This window comes from Tamandua tetradactyla, chromosome 3 (genome assembly GCF_023851605.1).
Source record: "Tamandua tetradactyla isolate mTamTet1 chromosome 3, mTamTet1.pri, whole genome shotgun sequence".
In the NCBI taxonomy this organism is placed as follows: Eukaryota; Metazoa; Chordata; class Mammalia; order Pilosa; family Myrmecophagidae; genus Tamandua; species Tamandua tetradactyla.
In genome coordinates this window covers 34,328,729-34,350,134 of record NC_135329.1, presented here as the reverse complement: position 1 = coordinate 34,350,134, position 21,406 = coordinate 34,328,729, and the positions used below count along the sequence as shown (strand labels likewise).

The 21,406-nt window shown below is 43.4% G+C and overlaps 1 protein-coding gene across 1 annotated transcript in view; it reads right to left on the bottom strand.

Annotated features, from left to right (window-relative positions):
* The window catches only part of XKR5 (XK related 5), a 29,235-nt gene extending 8,801 nt beyond the window's left edge, over window positions 1-20,434 (bottom strand). Inside the window, exons 1-5 of the mRNA XM_077152983.1 lie at window positions 20,331-20,434; window positions 17,064-17,247; window positions 9,235-9,419; window positions 7,912-8,121; window positions 6,152-6,321 (exon numbers count right to left, since the gene is read on the bottom strand). Of these exons, the coding sequence (XP_077009098.1) occupies window positions 6,152-6,321; window positions 7,912-8,121; window positions 9,235-9,419; window positions 17,064-17,247; window positions 20,331-20,388 (807 nt within the window). The 5' untranslated portion in view covers window positions 20,389-20,434. The remainder of the gene's footprint in view (window positions 1-6,151; window positions 6,322-7,911; window positions 8,122-9,234; window positions 9,420-17,063; window positions 17,248-20,330) is intronic.
* Between the last annotated feature and the right edge of the window lie 972 nt (window positions 20,435-21,406).

Genomic DNA, 21,406 nt, shown 5'->3' with positions numbered 1-21,406 from the left:
TTATTAAGTTTGTCTCCAATGCGTTGCCTCATCCTATTCTTATTACTATTTTCACAGTTCTGGCCCTGTTACCTGTTTCCTGGGCTCCTAGCTACATCCTCTGCTTTTGTTTTCCATCTGCAGCCTCTCCTTGACTCCAAGGCCAGAATGTTTCAGCTTACTGTAGATCAGATCTTGTCAACCCTGCCTAACACCTCGAAATAACCCCTTTTAACTTCAGGATCAAGTTCCTACCCTTTGACACTGCAAGCGGACCTGTTTACAATTTAGCCTCCGTCTTCCTTACTGCCCCTGCACTCACACTCCACACTCTATCCACACTTAATTTCTTGTGCATTCCCAAATGCTCCAGAGTTTTTGTTCTGCTTCTGCTGCTTTGCCTGAATGTTTCTTTTCCATCAGGCAAACTTTACTCATTATTCAAGACCTAGCTCAAATGTTGCATTTTGTAAAACTTTCCCTGACTGTCTCAGACTTGGTTTCTCTTTCTGACTCTTTTATTCCCATTGGATTATTGGATTTTGATGACATCACTGGTCTCATCTCAGTGGTGTGCATTAATTTGTTTGTGTCTTTGTAGCCACTTGGACTACGACGGTCTCATACTCTAGCATCTAACTCCATTTCTAGCACATGGTTAGTACAGGTGAGTAGTTCTCAACTTCACTGATCACTGGAATCACCTGAGGCTTTTTTAAAAATACTGAATCCTGAGTCTCACTTAGACCTACTGAATCGATCTCTGAGGAGGGGTCTGGGCATCTCTATTTGGGAAAGCTCCCTGAGTGACTCTGATAACCAGGCAGGTTTAGAATCGGCTGCATTAGAGGCCCCTAAGGCTGCTTCCCCCTCAACTACTCCTGAGTCCTCTGAGTCCACAAATTGATTATTCCCCATGCCAGGTGACATGGCCTGTAGCATTAGAACAACTGGATTTGAATTCCACCCATCTGATTTGCTGCCTGATTCCAGCTAATTACTTAACCTTTGCGTGCCTCAGTTTCCCCATATGCAAAATGGGTTTTGCCTCATACGAGAAATAATTGAAATAACATAGTCAATGAGCTTGGAACAGTATCCAGAACATAACAATCCTGCTCAAACTGTTGGCTATTTTAAACATTTTTATTATACCTAGGATCTCAAAAAGCAGGGAAGACAAAAGGAGGATACAAACCAGTCCTAACACAACCTTGGAAAAAATAAATGTATGAAGCATGCATTTGATGAGTAAATGAAAGAATGACTCCAGAAGTTACTGCTTTGATCTGGGAAAATGTTCTTTGTTATTTAAAAAGCCACCAGGCTCATCCTTCTTAGAATGTGGATCTCCAAAATCTCTGGTGGTCTTGTTTGCTCTTGAAGCAAAAAGAAGAGCAGAAGTGGCATTAATTCTTTGTTTCTTGCCAAGAGAATACAATTTACCCAAACAGAGTAACTTATCTGCACCAGTGACATGGAAAGAAATGTCTCTTAGGGAACAGAGTGTATCAAAAGACAAAGTTGGGCAGGACCTTCCATTTAAGGGGTGCTAGAAGAGGCCTGGATTAGAAGTAGGGGATCTGGATACTGGCTTGGCAATAGTATTGGTCAGCTGTGTGAATTTAGGCATGCCACTTAACCTCTCTGAGTCAAGTCTTTCAGATCAAATGGAGATTATAATAACTCTACATCACAGGGCTGCTATAAGAATTCAGTGAAAATCTGTAAACTAAACTGTAAAGGGCAGTAGAGATGTAACCCATTTGGCCTGTTCTATGTGCCAGGCACTGTGCTGGATGCTTTTACCAGGATTATCTCATTTAGTGCTTTAACTACCTATGGCCCTAAGGGGCTAGACAGGTGTCCCTCCAGCAGTAGCAGTTGCTGAAGCAGTCACTTCCCATGTGAAGACTTCAATAATTGCTAAATAAATGAATTAAGGGAAAGAGCAAAGTGTAAAGGAAGGCAAGGAGTGAACACCTGCTGGGTGCCTCCTGTATGCTTCCCTCTGTGAAGGGCTCCACAGGCCCAAAGCCCTGGGAATCCTCAGATTACCAGGGATTCTGTACACTGCAGGCTCCTAGGAGGTCTGCAGCCAAATTTATCTCCCCTGGGGAAGTTGAGTGGGTTAGCATCAAAAAAAAAAAGCTCACCTTTTTTTTTTTTTTATTTTGTTTCCTTTCAAATACATATTATTTTGTTGAAGTTTACGTATCCTTATTAAGTCACCTAAAATCTGTTCTGAAATAATGAAAGGAATAAATGAATGAACAGACAAATAATGCTTCTAATGCCAACAAGAACTAGGTACTACTAAAATACTAATATAATAATAATAATTAATAATAATAATAATTCCTTTAGAAATGAGAAAACAGTTGCCAAAAGAGAAACTCCCCAGCTATTAAGTGACGCTATCAAGATTTAAAGTTAAGTCTGTCTGACTCAAAATAGATGAGTAATGGGTGGATTGGCCCTAGGCTGGCCTGCCCAAGGCCACGGCTTTTAGGAGGGCATTTGCTGCTGTTTTCCAGGACTCACTTGGGAGCTCTGCTAGGTTACTTCCCTGTGTGCCACTGCTGTCCTAAGGGCTAGAGCAGGAGACATCCCTGGTCTGTTTTGCCAGAGGACACATCTCAGGGTACCCAGGCAAAGGACAGTCTCCACTTGGGGGTGGGGTCAGGTCCTCAGGCTTCCATACCCAGGAACCGGCCACTGTTCGTCCACTCAGAGGTACTGGGCTTCAGGCACTGACCATTCAGCCGAATTTGATCAGAGGGTGCTCGGGGGTGCTGGGGAATAACAAGAAGAGTGTGGTGATGACCCATGTCCTGGAGCTGGGATTGTCCTCGTCCCACCTGCCTCAGGGAGGGGACTCTCTTGCTCTGGGGCAGGGCATCCTCTAGGCACAGTGTTTGGATGGGCACTGCCCACCCTACACCACTGACTGCCCCTTTTCTATGCTCCCAAGGCTGCCACCCCCCCTACTACCTCCAATTCCAAATGTGAGTGACATTCAAAGGCTAATTCAGGAGTTATTTTGCTTCTTTACGGTGGTGTTGCACATTTTTGCTCATATGCTTGCTTGCTTTCTCTCTCTTTCTTTACTTAACTCTCAGAATACCCACATCTACCATGGACTAGCCCTCAGGCACTGGGCTTTAAGTTTATTATTGTATTAATCTAGCAACAACCATTTGAGAGATGAAGAAACTAGGGCAGAGAATTCCCCAAAAACTCCTCTTGTAACACTCATATATGAGCTGTAGGCAAAAGCCTAAAGCCCGTCTCCCCTGCCCCCTGCTCTTTTCTGCTGGGGACCCAGACTACCAAGTCAGGCTGCTCTGTGGACAGGAATCACCACAAATGCCTGACACCCCTGCTGGGGACCTCTGTGCTGCTATTATTTTCACTCTTACATTAAATAATGTCTAATATCTATTTTTTCCACTTAATTCTTTTTAGCTCTGTCATCTAGTGATTGAAGGAGCTGGGCAGAAGAAAGTATTTGCTTTCTTTCCTTATATAACATCCTCTGAAACCCCTGGGAAAAATGCTGACAAAGGCATGTATGCCAGTTTGAATCTGTGGTGTACCCCAGAAAAGCCATGCCCTTTAATCCTCATTCATTATTGCTGGGTGGAAACTTGCTTAGATTATCTCCACAGAGATGTGACTCACCCAATTGTTGTTATTAACATTTGATTAGATACAGTTGTGACTCCACCCATTCCAGGTGGGTCTTGATTAGTTTACTGGAACCCTTTAAAAGAGGAAGCATTTTGGAGAGAGAGAGAACAACGAGAGAGCCCCAAGAACCAAAGAGTCCATGCAGCACCAGAACTCTGGAGATGAAGAAAGAAAATGCCCCTGGGGAGCTTCATAAAACAAGAAGCCTGGAGAGAAAGCTAGCAGATGTCACCATGTTCATCATGTGCCTTTCCAGTTGAGAGAGAAACCCTGTATGTCATCGGCCTTTCTTGAGTGAAGGTAACCTCTTGTTGGTGCCTTAGATTGGACATTTTTATAGATTTGCTTTAATTGGGACATTTTCATGGCCATAGAACTGTAAACTTGCAACTTAATAAGTTCCCCCTTTTAAAAGACGTCCTGTTTCGGGTATATTGCATTCTGGCAGCTAGCAAACTAGAACAGCGTGAAAGAGACCAAAAAAAAGGCAACAAATACCAGGGCACATTTGAGCACGGTCGGATGGGCTCACCCACCTCTGAATGAACTGCTTCTGTAAGTGGAGGGTGCAATCAACATTCCATTTTCATTCACGCGTATGTCTATACGGGCTGTGAAGCCGCTAGCTGAGGATACGGGACCAGGCAGTATGCTTGTGAACACGTCCAGCCCTCACCCCCACACAGAAGGTGGCTGTCATCATTCCTGGTTTTCAGATGAGGCTCAGTAACTTGCCCAACATCACAAGTCCTAGTAGGTCTGTCTCATGCTGATGCCAAAGCTGTAGGAGCTTCTCTAAAAGGCAGGGGGTGGCCATGCAGCTCGCCTTTTCCTGGGCAAGAGCTACATTTTTGTGCTGGTTTGAAAGGATATATGTCCCCTAGAAAAGCCATGTTTTAATCTAAATCCCACTTTGTAATGGCAGAATAATCCCTATTCAATACTGTATGTTTCAAACTGTCATCAGATCATCTCTCTGGATGATGTAATTTAGTCTAGAGTGGTTGTTAAACTGGATTAGGTGACATGTTTCCACCCATTTGGGTGGGTCTTGATAAGTTTCTGGAGTCCTAAAAAAAGAGAGAACATTTTGGAGAATGAGAGCGATTCAGAGAGAGAACACAGAAGAACGACATAGCCACAAGAAGCAGTGAGTCCATGAGCCAGCGACCTTTGGAGAGGAAGAAGGAAAACACCTCCCAGGGACCTTCATGAAATAGGAAGCCAGGAGAGAAAGCTAGCAGATGATGCCATGTTCACCATGTGCCCTTCCAGCCAAGAGAGAAACTCTGTGTTCTCCATGTGCCTTCTCACTAGAGAGAAACCCTGAACTTCATCGGCCTTCCTGAACCAAGGTATCTTTCCCTGGATGCCTTAGATTGGATATTTCTATAGACTTGTTTTAATTGGGATATTTTCTTGACCTTACAACTGTTAACTAGCAACTCATTAAATTCCCCCTTTTAAAAGCCACTCCATTTCCGGTATATTGCATTCCGGCAGCTAGAAAACTAGAACAACTTTCTAGCCTCTTTATACTTGCCCAAGTCTTTGACCTGGAATGCCTGTCCCCAGCTGAAAAATCTTTTCATCTTTTAATATTAATAATGGCCACTATTTATTGTTCATTTGTGCCAAGTTCTTTAAGTATGTTATTTTATTTCATTTTTACGGGAACCGTGCAAAGTAGGTGGACCTTATTTAATCTTCCTAGAAATTCTGAGAGGCAGATGGCCCTATTCCAAATGTACTGAGGAGAAAAGAAGTTTGGAGAATTTAAGTTCTTGGCCAAGGGCCTGGCAGTTAGTAACTGGCAGAGCTGGGTTCTAACGCAAGCTTGTCTGACTCCAAGACCTGTGCTTTAACTACATGGTTCTATTTCTTCTCCTTTGTTCTTTACAATACAGCTCAAATTCCACTTTCTAGTCAAAAGTGTCTGATCATCCGAACAGTAAGTGATACACTCCTTTGGGATCCAAACATATTTTTCTCTCTTAGCTTTTCTTCATGTTTTGCCTTATGTTTTGGATATCTGGGTATGTCGCTCATCCCCCCATTCATACTAGAATCAGCCTGAGGACAGGTATCCTGTCATCTTTGTGTTTTTCACACTACTTAGGAGAATGCCTTGAACGCAATAGAAACACTTAATGAAGACTGAGCTGATTAACATAGACACTGTGCATATAATGTAATGTAGTCAAACTGTGTCATATATATATATATTGGATGGGCTGGTGTACAGAGTGGCTAAAACCATCACCAAGCACGCCATCAGTATTCCCACATGGGAATAATGGCAGGGTCTCGGGTCACTTCTTTCACAGTCTGTCATCCTTGCTTAAGACTCTAATTTCTTTTAGAATTTTTCCTACATTATTCCACCTTCAATAGCCATGTGTGCAAAAGTGCACACACATACTACACATGCTTTAAAAGTTAAGTGGAAAAAACAAAAAGAGCCTGCATCATCACTTGCCATATAGAAAGTGACCATCCTGTTTCTGGAAGGGCTGTCCCAGAAGTTAAGGTAGCAGAAGATGTACATGGCCCCCACGAGCAGGTTGAACAGCCTCCAGTGGCAGGTGCCATCGATGAAGTCGCTCTGCTGGGCCACGAGCCAGAACGTCATCGCCAGCCAGTGGGCACCTGGAAAGAGGCAAGGCCAGTGGAATCAGGCTCCACGTGGGGCCACGGGAGGGGTAGTTCTGCGCCGAGGACCAGAATCGAGGGGCTGTGTCCTGCCCTCCTCTCTGCTTTGACTGTTTTCAACATTCCATTTTCATTTTCAGAATCCATCTCAGAATCCTGACCAAGAAGACTGAAACCCACAAGAGGTTTAAGGGTCAGAGGAAACCTACACATTTTATCTCTATACATTCAGCTCACTTAATCTTCATAAAGCAGATTTTACCTAATTTGGAGATGAGAAAACAAAGACCAGCTTTCCTAACACTTACCGAAGATCATATACATATCCCCTTTTACTTCTAGAAGGTGTTGAGGAGGCAGTTAGGAAATTCAGCTATTTTTTAATTGTTACTACAAGAGCTAAAACCCTCCATACCCAAAGGAAAGAACTCTATGTGGTCCAGCTAGATAACTTTTATCCCTATATTTTGAGATGACTGCAGTTCAAGTTGAATTTTAAAAATGGAATGAAATTAAAGGTGATTTCTTTTAGGAGCACAATTTTTTTTTCCAGAAATTCTCTTTTTTCCAATAAGTGGATTACTCATTTCTCTAGGCCTAAGGTTTAAATTTTTCTCAATTCCTCCAGTTCTCTTAAAACAAAGAGTTCACTGTTCCTTCTCTCAGAACTTATTCACTGATGGCCAAAAAAGATCTCTTTCCTTGGCAGGGACACCCAGGCCCTATTCAGTTATTCTGCCCCGTTACACAGATTCCCTGTCATCATCATTCGAATCTGTAGGCTCCTGGGCAGAGGGAAGGTTTTGATTCAGTGGAGATGTTCTATGCAAAGCAGAGAAGACTTCAAAGTGTCAGTACTCAAAAGAAATGGAGAATTTCTGGAGACTGTGGGTAACAGGTAGTTAATACTATAGATTTTCATTTTGGGTCAGGACAGGTTGGGCCTTCTACCTTTTGAGTGACACCTTTGCTAAAGAATTGACTTCAGCCTATGAAACAGAAAATTGGGCACTGTGCTGAGGAGTCCTTACAGCAATTAAAGCGAGGCTCTCGAGTTAGCTGGGACATTTGAAGGCTGGGATCTCTAAGCTCTGGTAGCTGATCTCCAAAGATAGCCATCCTAAATTCCTTCCCTCCCTGTATACTCATCGAGAGCTCCAGTCTCTTCCATCCTCTTGACCATGAGCTGGCCTGTGACTTCTCTGACCAACAGGACCCAGCAGAAGTGAGGCTGTGCCAGATATGGGCCAATCTTCTAGGAAGACTGGCAGTTCCTACTGCCTTTCTCTTGGGATCTTCAGATGCCATGAGGAAGGCTACTCTGCTGCAGAGAAAGGCCACGTGGAGGAGCACTGAGGGGCCAGACACAGGTACGAAGAAGCCATCGTCAACATCCAGCCAGTTCAGCGTCCCTATGAATCCAGATACAAGTGACAGCAAACGTGTGGGGCACCCCAAGAAAGAACCACCCAGCAAGGCCTACTCAACCCTATCAGCTGGGAGAACTGATCATAAATGGTCAAATTACTAAGTTCTGGGGTACTTCGTTTGGTAGCAATGGATAACCAGAACTTAAGCTCAGCTTACCTGCAACAACCAAAACCCAAACATGGTAAGCTCTGTAGAACAGAACCAGACTTAGGATGCGGGTTCCCAACATGCCCATCCTCCAGAGCTGCTGGCAGAAGAGGGCGACCCATGGCATGGAGAGGTGGCCTGGCTTCATGAAGCCCATGAAACGAGCATAGGACACCAGGGCCCAGGCCAGCGACAACCAGGACAACAGGGCGCTCACCCCTGGAAGAGAAGTGGACAGACGACAGTATTCTCTTAAGGTTGCAAAACAACAGTACCACATAAAGATCTATTCATGAAATTTCTTTTGTAGTACGTCTAGCCTTTTATTAAAACCTGACTTCACAGAGACTATTTCTTACCAAGTACCTTCAACTTTATGTACACGTGCACAAATACAGGAAGAAATGAGGTCTATGTGGGAAATATTTCCATTGTATAACCCAATAAACTATGCTCTTTAATAAAATTTCCAAGTCAGTGATCCTCCAAGCCCTTTGCTTTAAGCTCAGCAGATGCCAAAGCCCAACATGGTTTGCATCCCAAGTGTACCTGATTTTTCAGTCTACATGAAAGAGATTTAATAGAAGCAAAAAACCCAGGATATTAAACTGTATCTGGCTCTTTTAAAAAGACAGATAGAAGGGCAGTGGAGCCACATCTTCTAAGCATTTAGCTTTTGCAAATACAAATATGGACACTCAGCATAGAGAGGAAGGGAAGGGAAATGAAGGAAAGAGAAGGGGAGAGAGTGAAGGAGAAGAGAAGGAAAGGGAAGGAAAGGAGGGGAAGGGAAAGGAAGGAAAGGGAGAAGAAAAAAGAGAAGAGAAGAGAAAGAAAAGGTGAGAGAAGCAAAAAGCAGTAGACAGAAAGAGAGAAAATGTGAGTGAGTATGCCCCAAAGTGAGTGGAGCTGGAAAGCTACATTTCCTATGGCCTGAGCTGCTCTCAGTTCCCACCACCTAGCTCTTAGCGTATGAACCTCTGGTGGAGTGAAGAGCTAGTTCAGTGACAAAAGATACAGGAAAAAACTGATTTACTGATCTTACTGAGAAGCAGTGTGCGATAACTTCCCAAGGTATTTTCAAGAGTAAGCTAAACTATACACAATTTCTGTCTTATGGACTGACTTTAGAACCTTACCCCCAAGAAAGAAGCAACTCAACTCCATGTGAATTAATTACCCCAAATGAAAGCCAATTTTAATAAACATCTTGTGCTAGTGACCCTGGCAAGGAGGGAGAATCTCAGATCGGAGGGTTTTGCTGAATAAGGAATGTCTTTCTGTCCCCCTTCGAAGTTGGAAAGTCTGTGCCAGATAGTGAAAGCTACTCACCTGGCACAATATCTGTGAAGTCAGAGGCTAGAAAGACATATGTCTGCAGGAGCAGGTGGGGCCCAGTCTGAAGCAGGGCTTCCAAGAGCCGGAGGGCTGACAGGTCAGCCTCATGCAGCAGCAGCTGGCCCAGGCGGGAAGCCTCCCATTCCCTGGATAGAGCAGCCAATGCAGTGTCCCAGTGCCTAAAGAAAAGCACAGGGCGCCATGACACTGAGTCACACTGTGAAAAGCTTAAACAGAACATTCCCCATTTTTTGGCTTATGTTTTAAAGATATATCTCATTCTTAAGAATAACATGTATACATTAGACCTCTGAGTCACCAACTAGGCTGTTCCCAAGCTCCCACTCCAAGCTGAAAACTTCAGTTCTAATGCAAGTGCCCCAAAAGTTATGGTTGAGTATGTCATCCTCCTTAGCAAGCAAGGCACAGCCTGGGCCCAGACTCTACTGAAGCTTGGAAGAGTGGGGGTGGTAGGCCGGGCATCTAGGCTAGACAGGTTTGATGGGGGAACCTTCTCTGATCAAGAGTTGCTGTGGACAAAGGAGCTCAGACTGACAACCCTATAAGATTTGGGAGCAACTCCTATCTAATTTCCATACCTGAGAACCTCTGGATTAGGGATTAATTTATTCAACAAATGTTGGTTGCAAGATACTGTCTGTAGTTCTCCCTTGTGGATATAGAGATGAGAAAATCCCAGTCGTCATCACAGAATGTATAAAAGCTGCTTGCCACTGAACACATAAAAGACAGAATGTAGAAGCAGAGAAGATGGAGACTTAAGTGGGGAATGGCAAGACACCCAGGTAGTTGGAATGGAGTGTGTAGGTAGGAGAGCTGACATGGTTCCAGCAAGGTAGGTGAGAGTCCTGAATTTCAGACTAATGGGCTTGGACTTGACTTTAGAAAATTGAATTTGGCAGAGGTATGTCTCTGTGTGTGGGGTGTGGGATGAACGTGTGTGTGCAAGTACAGGAGATTGGAATGTCAGGAAGGAAGCTACTACAATACTCCAAGGAGTAACTAATTCAGGTTGGAGTTAGAACGGAGTATAGGATTGGAAGGGAAGGAGCAGATGCAGTAAATATTGGGGGAGATGAGAAAAGAATTATGGATGGCTCTGGGGTTTCAAGCTTCAGAACTTAGAAAATGATGATACTACTGACAGAAATAAGCCAGTCTGAGAGGGATACTGGGTTGATGGGGGAGAATATGAATTTCCTCCAGAAGTGAGGAATCTGAGGATGGGTGGGACATAGACAGAGAGACGTTTGGGTTTATCAATGGCAAATTAGGACTCACTGACAGAGAGGTGACAGTTGTAGCTGAGGGCTGGAGTGGCCAGAGAAGACTGTGAGAAGACAGTACAGGGCCAAGTACAGAACACTAAGGAATGTTCGTACTTTGGGGTCTGGCTGAGAAAGAGAAGACAGCAATAATATTTGCAGAATTGGACAATCAGGAGAAAAGTCTTACAAAGAACAGAGAGGTTGTCAACGTCAAATGTTGAAACAAGGTTGAAGCAGATAAAGAATGAGAGGCTCCTCTGGCTTTGGAGACAGCCAGTTGTGACCCTCAAGTGGTATCTTAAGAAGTCATATCATAAGGAGTTAAGGCTTACTTAGGTGGCTAGTGGAAAACATAAAACACTCAAGAAGTCTGTAGAAAAGGGCTCTCCTGAGCCAAAGTGGATTCATTGCTCATCCCAGCTTGGACCTAGGATTTAGGAAAAGGAATAAAATACAAGAGAAATAAGAACTTATTGTATTTCATTCTGTTTTCCATAAACCCACCTTAGAAATCTTTTTCTGATACTCTCATCTTATGAAAGCTCTCTAGAAGGTAGCATGGCTTACTATTCCATACAACCTGAAGAACCCTGTAGAATATACCGGCAAGTGCTCATGAAAACACACCATTTCTGGCCACAATCAGGACCAGAGCAGACTCTGAGTTTTCATAATAGATTTCTCCGTCATCCACCAATATTCTCCTTTGGTCTACTCATCAGTGGGACAAGGGTGACTACGATACCTGCTTGCAACATGGGTTAATAGTGCCCAACAAATCCATTTGGAATGGTGAATTTCTCTGCCTTGTCCAAGTTAAGAAAACTGGAAGACATTTTAATTTACTAACTACTGAGCCAGACATGGATGTAACTTTCAGGTCACCAAATAAAGTTCCCTTAACAGACTTCCCTAAGACTCTGACTGTAGATGACGACAAGTTTGACTCTGATCTTTGGCCAACATTTCTGTGTCCAGAGCAGAAGGGGGTCCTCTCTGAAATGGTTCCGTTCATGGTGTTGCAGACCTAGGAAAGATGCTTCAGAAAAACAAATTCCTTTTTTTCATGATTTGGAATCCTGGAGTGAATAGACTTCTTACTGAGTCTTTGAAGACCTGATGTCTGATGCAAACTTAATGTTAAAAAAACATACGAAACCAAAAACTGTAACCATTGAGGGTAGGTGTAGTTTTCCTTCCCCTCTTTAATCATTGATTCTCAATCAATGGAAGATCCCTCTTTCTTCTCTCCCAGAAGGCTTCATTTGTTCAATATGCATTTTTACTGGGCTTTTACCTTCTGCTACAGACTATAGAAGAAGCAAGAAAAAATTAAGCATATTCTCAAGAAGCTTAATATTTAGTTGTGGAAAGAAAGCATACATATATGATAAGCATATATAGGAAGGGAAAAACTATCAAGATGAGCTGCTTGGGTAGTAGGTAGAAGAGGAGTTCTGGGAAGAGAATAACATGGTTAGAGCAGGCTTCATGGCAAAAAGAGGGATGGGCAAGCTTTGAAAGCTGGACACATGAGCACTCTAAGGGAGAGCAGAGCATAAGTGAATTTGGGGTATTTGGGGTCAGTGGGGCAAGGAAGAGATCACTGAAATTGTTGGTCCATATCTAAGAACAGTGAATAAACGAGGGTATATAAGGCTGGGCCAAGCAGTAAAAGGCTCTTAAAGTCTACTTGTGTACTTGGTCTTCCTTTGTCAGAAAAAGAGAACCAATGAGGACATGACTAACCCAGTCTTCTGAAATGGTATATCTCATTCCAGTGCATGGAACTTTTTACATAGAGAGGAATATAGGTTAAGAATACTGGAAAGTTGTCGGGGGTGCCTAGACTAAAGATGGAGGTAAGATGGAAAGTGGTGTGTGTGTGTGTGTGTGTGTGTGTGTGTGTGTGTGTGTGTGTGTGAGAGTGAGAGAGAGAGAGAGAGAGAGAGAGAGAGAAGTAGGACTAAAAAGGAAACAAGGGGCACTGATTGTTACTAGATCCTATGTGATCCATCTCCTCAATTTGTCCCCATCGCTGCTGCCTCATTTCAGTCCTTGTCATTTCTTGCCTGAATTTCTGGCTGGCTTCCTGGCCTCCACTTTTTCCTCACTCTGTTCCACTTCCTTTACTCTCTCTGGAATGAACTCTTTAAGGCTCAAATTTAGCCATGTTACTCCTTTGCTTAAGGCCATCCAAAGGGTCTCCAATAAGTTGCAGGATAAAATCCAAACTCCTTAACCGTGCATACAAGTTCATTCCTAATCAAGCCCAATTTGTCTCATGCCATATTCTTCTCATCTAGAAAATTCTTACCCCATAATCACATTACAACAAACTTCTCCTAATTTACCAGACATACCCATTTCTAGCATGCTTTTATGCTTGTGTATAAGCTGCTGCTGCTTCCGGTGTCAGAAATGCCTCCCGCATCCCTATGCTTGTTAAAATTCTCATCCTTCAAATCCCAGCTTAAGGGTTTATAAATCAGGACCAGACTCCCCTTGTGCAGTGGTTCTCAAACTTAAGCATGCATCAGAATCACCTGGAGGCTGTTTAAATACAGATTGCTGGGCTCTAAGCCAAGAATTTCTGATTTAATAGGTATGTTTGGAGAATTCTGGGAAGTTTGTCATAATGTGATAGAGGTCTGGGGTGGGGCTCGAGAATTTGCACTTTTAACAAGTCACCAGGCAATGATGATGGCCCTGGTTCAGGGACCACACTTTGAGACCCATTCCCTGAGGCAGTCCTCCACACTCCCAAAGCACATTGTACGTCATTCTCTTGTCCTGATCATAAAGCTTACAGGTTTTGTTCCCAATTTTGTCTCGGAGATTGTATCTTTTTTTTTGTATGCTGTGTGGTGGGGGTCACATTTCATTCTTTTCCATGTGAGTATCCCATTATTGCAGAACCATTTGTTGAATTTTTGGGGGGGCGTGGGGGGGAAGTACACATGCCAGGAATCAAACCCGGGTCTCCCATATGGCAGGTGAGAATTCTACCACTGAACCAGAATTCTACCCTTGCACCCCCTGGAGAGACTGTATCTTAATCGTGCGTATCTCCATGTCTTTCTGTCACACAGCAGTTTCTAAATGTGAACAAATAAATATTGAGCACACTGAGATGAGCCAATGACGGGTTTAAGCCCTCTAGTTGCATTAAGAACAACATACACTACAAATTGAAACTTGGAAATATGCTTGAGTATTTAGTTCTTTAGAATTAAGTTTGTCAGCAAGCATTAATCTTCTCTCATTAACAGCTTAAGCAAAAAGCAGAATATATCCGCTACAACTACAATAGTTTGTCACAGGTCCAAAACTTAAAGAAAAAATGATTCTTCTCTCCATTTTAACACTTTTTTGGTGATGTTAGAGCTGAGTTGGCAAACAGCTCAAGGAGTGGGCTGTGGCTGTATTTGATATATTTTTAAATATTCAATCACTACCCATCTATGCTGAGCTTCTCTTACACGCCCTTAAAGCTCATCTCAACTTTCCTTTTTAGATACTTTTAAACTTCTAATAAAAAAAACTGCTAAACCAAAATACATGCTGAGGATGAGATGAGTTAGGTATTTTTCTATCACTTCATACTGAGTTTCCAAATGGATAAAACAAGATTAAAAAGATGCTGCTAACATATAACATTAGAGTGGACAGACAAAATTGAATTTTAAAAAAGTAATTGACTTTGCTTAAACAAGTAATAACTAATGTTGGATTCTCTTGACTAGTCAGACTTATACTAATATATCATGTATTATTTGGAATTTTAAAAATAACACATTTATGTTTTTAGCACTATAAACAAATGTACCTCAAAAGGTTTGAATTCGGTTTTTCTGTTAGTAGATTCCTCTGCTTTATGTTTCAAAGTCACTTAATGTGACTCTCATTCATTTTTGTGAAAATTCATTATGTCCATTCATTTTTCCACTATTCGGGATTGTGCATTACACTGTTCTGGCTCCTCCTAGAGGCGCTTTTGCTGAACTGCAATTTCCTAAAATGCCACCACCACTGAAGTACATGCTTGAGAAAATCTTGCAACTCTCATGTTAGATTTTTTATAAGGATATTAGCAGAAAAGTCCTTCACTACAATACCCAGGGTTTTCTTTGTGATAACCCACTGTGCTGGCTTCAGGATGAGCAGCCTTTATGCAGCTTTCTGTTTTAACTTTCAAAGCAGCTGCTTCTAAGAAAGCAGATTTTTGTTTGGGTTATTATTGCCCACCATGTACGTTCTCATGGGATAAATCGATATCCCTATTTAGTTTATGGTGTATTGGAGTGGCTGGAGGGAAATACCTGAAACTGTTGAGCTGTGTTCCAGTAGCCTCGATTCTTGAAGATGCTCGTATAAAGATAAAACTTTTATAATGTGACTGTGGGATTGTGAAAACCTTGTGTCTGTTGTTCCTTTTATCCAGGGTATGGACAGATAAGTCAAAAATATGGATAAAAAGTAAACAAATAATAGGGGGGACAAAGGGTAAAATAAATTGGGTAGATGGAAATACTAGTGTTCAATGAGAGGGAGGGATAAGAGTAAGGTATGTATGAATTTTTCTTTTCATTTCTTTTCCTGGAGTGATGCAAACGATCTAAAAAATGATCTTGGTGCATGATTACACAACTATGTGATGATACGGTGAGCCACTGATTGTATATCATGTATGGAATGTACATGTATGAAGATCTATGGATAAAAATATTAAAAAACAAACAAAGCTGCAGTCCCTAATGGTTTTGTTACAAGCTGGGCTGAGTGAAGGTTTGATATGAAAATGGTAGCACTCAGTAAAAGCTCAATTGACAGACTCATAATCCCCATGATGATTAACTTCTTACGAACTTGGTTAGGTTATGTGGTGTCCAGTTGTTTGGTCAAGCACTGGCCTGCTTATTACTATGAGGGTATTTCATACATTGGATTTGCACCTATATAATCAGTTGATTGCATCTATAATCAATCAAGGAGACTGCCCTCAGCAATGTAGGGAGTCTCCTCATCCAATTAGTTGGAGGTCTTAAAAACCAGAACGAGGATTTCAGAAGTCAAAAGAAGAAATTCTTCCTTATCTTCAGCACTGGCTCTTGCCAGATTCTCCAGGCAACCAGCTTCCTTGGGGAATTTAGACCAAGGATTTCCTTTATGGCAGTTCCCAGCTTGTGACCTATTTTATGGAATTCAGATTTGCTAGCTCCCAAAGTTATAAGAGCCAATTCCTTATAATAAATCTATAAATATATATATATATACACACACACTTGTTGGTTCTGTTTCTCTGGAGAACCCTAACTAACAATCCCTTATGAATCCAATGAAGACATTTCTTTGTCCTATCCAGTATTCAGAAGCATATCTTTTCAGAGGACTTCATACTGCTTGAATACAAAGGCTCAGCTTAGGTAATATTGCTGTGACTTAAATGTGCTTTTGGTGAGCCTGGAGATCTAGGGTTCCAACTCTGAGGGGTCAAATGTAATTCAGAGGTGGTTTGCAGATATCTTTATCAGAGGCACCCTCCACCTCCTACTTGAGATTCTCCTCTAGTGGGAAGGAAATTGTTCTCTCCTAAGATTAATTGCATACATAGGGCTCATATTCAAATCAACTGAGAAATCAGAAAAGCCAGTTTAGCACCTATAAAGTATTGGGAGTAGCTTGAAGGCATAAAGCACCAAAGGCAGAGGGCAGCACAGCCCCAAGATCTGACACTGGCTGTGATTTCTTACATACCCTTCTAATCCTCGGCCTCTGTGACTGAATGAACACTTAAGCTACAAGCATCACTGATATGATCCTCAAATTTTCTCCCTCCCTTTATTCCTGTGATCACCGTGGGATTACAAATTACCTGAGAGTTGGAAAATTGCCATTTTTGTAAGCTCACTGACTCACCATTTCTGACGTTCCATAAAAAAGTCAAAGTAAAAATAATACCTTGCGTGCAGAGGTAGCCTGTCAGTCGTAGGCAAATCTGCTGGGCATTAGATCCAGCCCTGACTGCTTTTTGTTGGGGGGAAAACTGGCCCTGGCTCCCAAATGGCTTCTTTCTACAACAAAGGCTTGATGAAGATATCACCAGGCCAACTTCACTGTCGAGTCTGCAGCCAGATCTATTCCCCCTGCCTTCACTGAGACAAAAGGTGTTTAAATGGAGCTGCCATAAGCAACTTACTTCATAAAGCTCTACAGGGTTGATGAATAAACTGAAATGATAGGAACACAGAATTTGGCTGAGTACAATAAAATGCTTTCTAAGGGTCACAGCTGCATCTAGAAAGAGCTTCTTGATATTACTGATGCTCAAGGAAGCATGGGCTGGAGGAGAAGATGTGAGAATCCGAGCAAGGATTAAACATGGAGGCTTTTAACATTCTCCCAACCCTGAACGTTTATGATTCTAAGACTATATATATGCACATGAAGAAGGCTTCCATTGCATTTATGAAATCATGCTTCTACACACAGTCTTTTCTAGTCAGGGATGAGAAGGGTGCTACCTGTTCTTACCGCTTCCAAACGCCAAGCTGTAGGAGATGCAGGATCACCAAAGAGCAGTGACCTGGATGTCCATCTGCTCGGAACCACAGGTAACTTAGGCTCTGGACCAGGAAGCCAGGCAGGAAGACAGAAGACGCCAGCCACCCCCAGAGAAGCTGTCCTGTGATGAAGTAATAGATCACGGTGCAGAGACCTGGGGAGATAAAGGTAAGAAGAGTTGGGTTATTGGAAGAATGGAGAGAGACTGGTTAAACAGCCAGCCCTGAGTCCCTACCACCCACAGGACTCTCTGTTACACTTAGTATGTATGCCTGCAAGAACCAATCCAAACAGTCAGGAGGTTTAATGAAAGTTCTAGGGCTTTCCAGGGTACTCGAAAGATCAGACACCATGGTCCACCATAAATGGGGGCTTTGGGACTACATGTGTCAAAGCACCTGCCCTCTAGCATGTGCTTAAAACTGTTAAACCTGTCGGCCATGGTGGCTCAGCAGGCAGAGTTCTCGCCTGCCATGCTGGAGACCCGGGTTCGGTTCCCGGTTCCTGCTCATGCAAACAAACAGAAAAAGTTAAACCTCTCATGGGGACTTTTATTTTAATTTTTACATTTTTGATGATAATAGAGCAGATAAAATGGAAAGAGTCAGACAAATCTAGGTTAGGATCTGCACTCCCCAATAAGTTAGTAGTGTTGAACTGTTATGACATGCCAGCATCTGTGCTACGTGCTTTACATGTATTATCATGGTTCATTCTGTGAGGCAGGGATTTTATCTCTGTTTCTCAAACGTGGGAACTAGCTGGCAATGTCACTTTAGGCCTCAGTAAGGATAATATGGTGCCAGCACCTACTTCTGAGAATTCCTATGACAATAGAGACGGGTGTATTGTTCCTTGTCCAGCACTTGCTAGTACACAAACATGTGGTAATTCTTTCATATTACCATTACTTCCGTGTAATATTCAAGTTAATATGGATTTATCGTCACAGCTGTGAATTTTAGTGGAAACAGAGAGCATTACCGCATTATTCCTAACCTACAGAAAAAAGCCTTAAATCTCCCAAGAGAGGGAGTCAGGGCTTAGGGAGTGGTGCCAGGGATTCTTGTTAAGCACTCTAGCCACCTTGAGCTTCCTGCCCCACAAGGGCTACACACACACACACACACACACACACACACACACACACACACACACACACAGCCAAAAGGAGTTGGGAGATTATGTTGTAGAGAAGCTTAGCCTACCTATAGTTATGCCTAATAGTTCCAGAGGACTTCTTTTGTCCTCTCTCTAAGCCCAACTCTGCAAGTAAAATAAGTACCCACCCCCCTTTGTGGGACATGACATCCAGGGGTGAAAGCCTCCCTGGCAACGTGGAATATGACTTTCCAGGATGAGCCTGGCCCTGGCACTGTGGGATCAATGATGGCATTCTGACTAAAAGGGGGAAAAGAATTGTAACAAATATGGTATCAGTAGCTGAGAGAGTTAGAGTTGAGAGGCTGCTCTGAAGGCTACTGCTATGCAAGCTTCAAATAGATATTGCAATATATCGTGGTTTGCCTCGTCCCAACCAAAACTATTCCTGACAACCCTAAAGAACACCTGGGGCTTTATCTGAGATTCTGCAAAGGTTCCATGCACTATGATTACTTTCCAGAAACTTACAACCTCCACATGGGGTCCTAGGCCAGATAAGTCCTGAAAGTCAGAGGCGCCAGCCTCTCCAGAACTACTTCCATTCTCCTATTCCATATTAATGACAGCCCTTTCCAACATGAAAACGTTAGAATGGGCATAGCCCAAATACCCCTAAAGATAGGGAGAAAGATCAAAGGAGAAGGTGGAGTTATAATAGAGAAGATAGGCATTAACAAATGAGTGCGACTGCTGCATCATTATATTGATATTTCTTTTAGTCTCCAGTGTTTTGGAGCAGCTAGAAGGAAAAACCTAAAATTGTGGAATTGTAACCCATACCAAACTCTGAAATCTGTTCTATAACTGATTGTTGCGGTGTGCTTTGAAATTTACAGCTTTTTTTGTATGTATGTTATTTTTCACAAATTGAGAAAAAAAAAAAAAAACACCAAAAACCCAAACAAACCTCAAGCCAAACCAAATCAAAAATCGCAGTTGGGAGGGTATCTGCCAAGGAGTGCTAAAGCCCAGACTTTCATGACGGAAGGGAATGAGAGGATGCTGTCCTCGCGATGCGTTTACGGAAGGTGCTGAGATCCCGGGGTTACAGCATCGTCTTAGCTCTTCCAAGCCAGGGTGCCGAATCCCGGGCTCTCTAGAGCTAATTTGACACCAGCTCCTCCCTCCGTGCGGATAATGCAAGTGCAGCCTTCTTTTCATTGAAAAGAAAAGACGGTGGCAGTGCAGACCCATAAGCACGGTTAAGGCCCGGGAGCTCGAACTTGCTCCTAGGAGTAAAGTTCTGGAGTAACCCGCCTTGTAGGGGTCCTTGAGTACGAGGGTGTTGGGTTGGTGAGGGGCCCCTGAGCTCTGGGGTTTTAATGCTGGAGCTTCATTAAAGTATTCTCTTCGCCTTTATCCCCACCAAAATCCTTGGGGGCGGGGCCGAACCCTGCCGAGGAAGACAAGTTTGCTAAGAGCCTGGCGGAAGTGGGCAGAGACAAATCCTCTGGTACTGAAAGAGTTACAAATTCAAATAAGAAAGGCGCTACAAAGTGTTTCCATCTTGCTTCGCCTCAGCTTTCTGGGTCCGTCTCCACTCGAGACAGGGATGTCTCCTAGCAGGACGCTCCCACCCTGTTCTAAACCCCGCACGCCAGTCATTCTCACCGCGGATGCGTTAACGGGGTTCTCACTCAGCCTCCTGCCCACCCCGAAAGCCGCAGGTCCGAAAGGACCAGCCAGGCCTTCCCACGCCGCTGAGAGAGGGCAGTCGGCCAGGATGGGGGACGGTCAGAGCTGCACCCCACTCCCGTGTTCAGCAAATCTTGCATCCGCAGCTCTTTGCTGAACTCGATTGGGCTTTCTGCAGGGAAGAGCCGGGCGGCGGGGGGCTTGGGACCACGTGAGGATCATACATGCGTGGGGATGCACCAAGAACTCGCCGGGGGTGCTCACAAGCGGGTTAGGTGCTATCGTGCACACCCAGGCTGGCAGTGCTGGGCCCAGGACGGGGAAGGCTGCATGCTAGGGTGCGTTGCGCACCAGGGCGCCTGGGGAGTGGAGTGTTAGGATGAGAGAGGTGAGCACGGATTTAGCGCCCCTACGGCCTCGGGCTCTGCCCGGACTCACGCGCGCTCTGTTCGGCTGCCTGTAGCAGGGCGGAGAACCCCAGGAATCCCGCGTGCATCCTTAGCGCCCGCGGAGCGCGCTCAGCGCCGGGCGCTCTCCGGGCCTCCCGCGGCCCCGCCTCCCCAGGCCGTGCGCCCACGCCCCTTCCCCTTCCCGCTGCCCAGTATCCGGGAGGTTTCCGGCGAGGCAGCTCCTTACTGGAGAAATTTTGACCTGAGCCGTTATGCGCGCGGTGTCTGGTTCTGGTTAAAGCCAACCTACTAGCAGCCGGCCTGACGGATGGCAGCATCGGATTTTTCTGGTCCAAGGGGGTCCAGTACAGCTCAGCTCGCGCCTCTTGATCGTGGAAGCGCCTTCTGAACTGTGCCCTAACCTTAATAACGGGGTCCTGAGATGGTACTTTGTGATTGTTATCTAAAAGACTGTGGTAGGTTAGTCACGTGGTGGTTAAAGTGTTAGCTGCCTCTGAGTCCGCTGAAATGAAGTCTGGTTAACCACCAGTCATGCATATAATCTATACATTTATATATGCATATGCAGGTAGAATTTGTATATAGAATAGGTGATTTGTGTTTTCGAAATCTTAAAATTATGTGACTATGAAAATACAGGGAATGTTACAGCTGGCATCTTAGTCACAAATCCATCTCTATCTCTGACTTAAGAAAAGCTTTTTCCGGATGTACTTGAGAGTTAATCAAGGTCCCATTGTGCAAGAAGTGTAAAATAGCTCACTTGAAAATTTTCACTCAGGTTTATTTTTTTAAAGAAATGGTATTTAGGCATTGTTGTGATGGATTTGCTATCTTTTTTTTTATGTATCCAAATATCTTTATTGAAATTTATGGAAAATAAAAAAACATTAGAAACAGCTGACAATGTAACACTAAGGAGAAAATAAGTACAGAGTTTCTTCTCAATGGAATATCTTGCAGCTTTTAAAAATAATAGTTCAATTCTGTCACAGAACAGAAATGTAAGAAGAAAATTAACACAAAATGGATGATTCTTTTTGATTATTGTTACATCAAATATATAAATAATGGGATAGAGTGCAGAGGGAAATGTAGACAAGT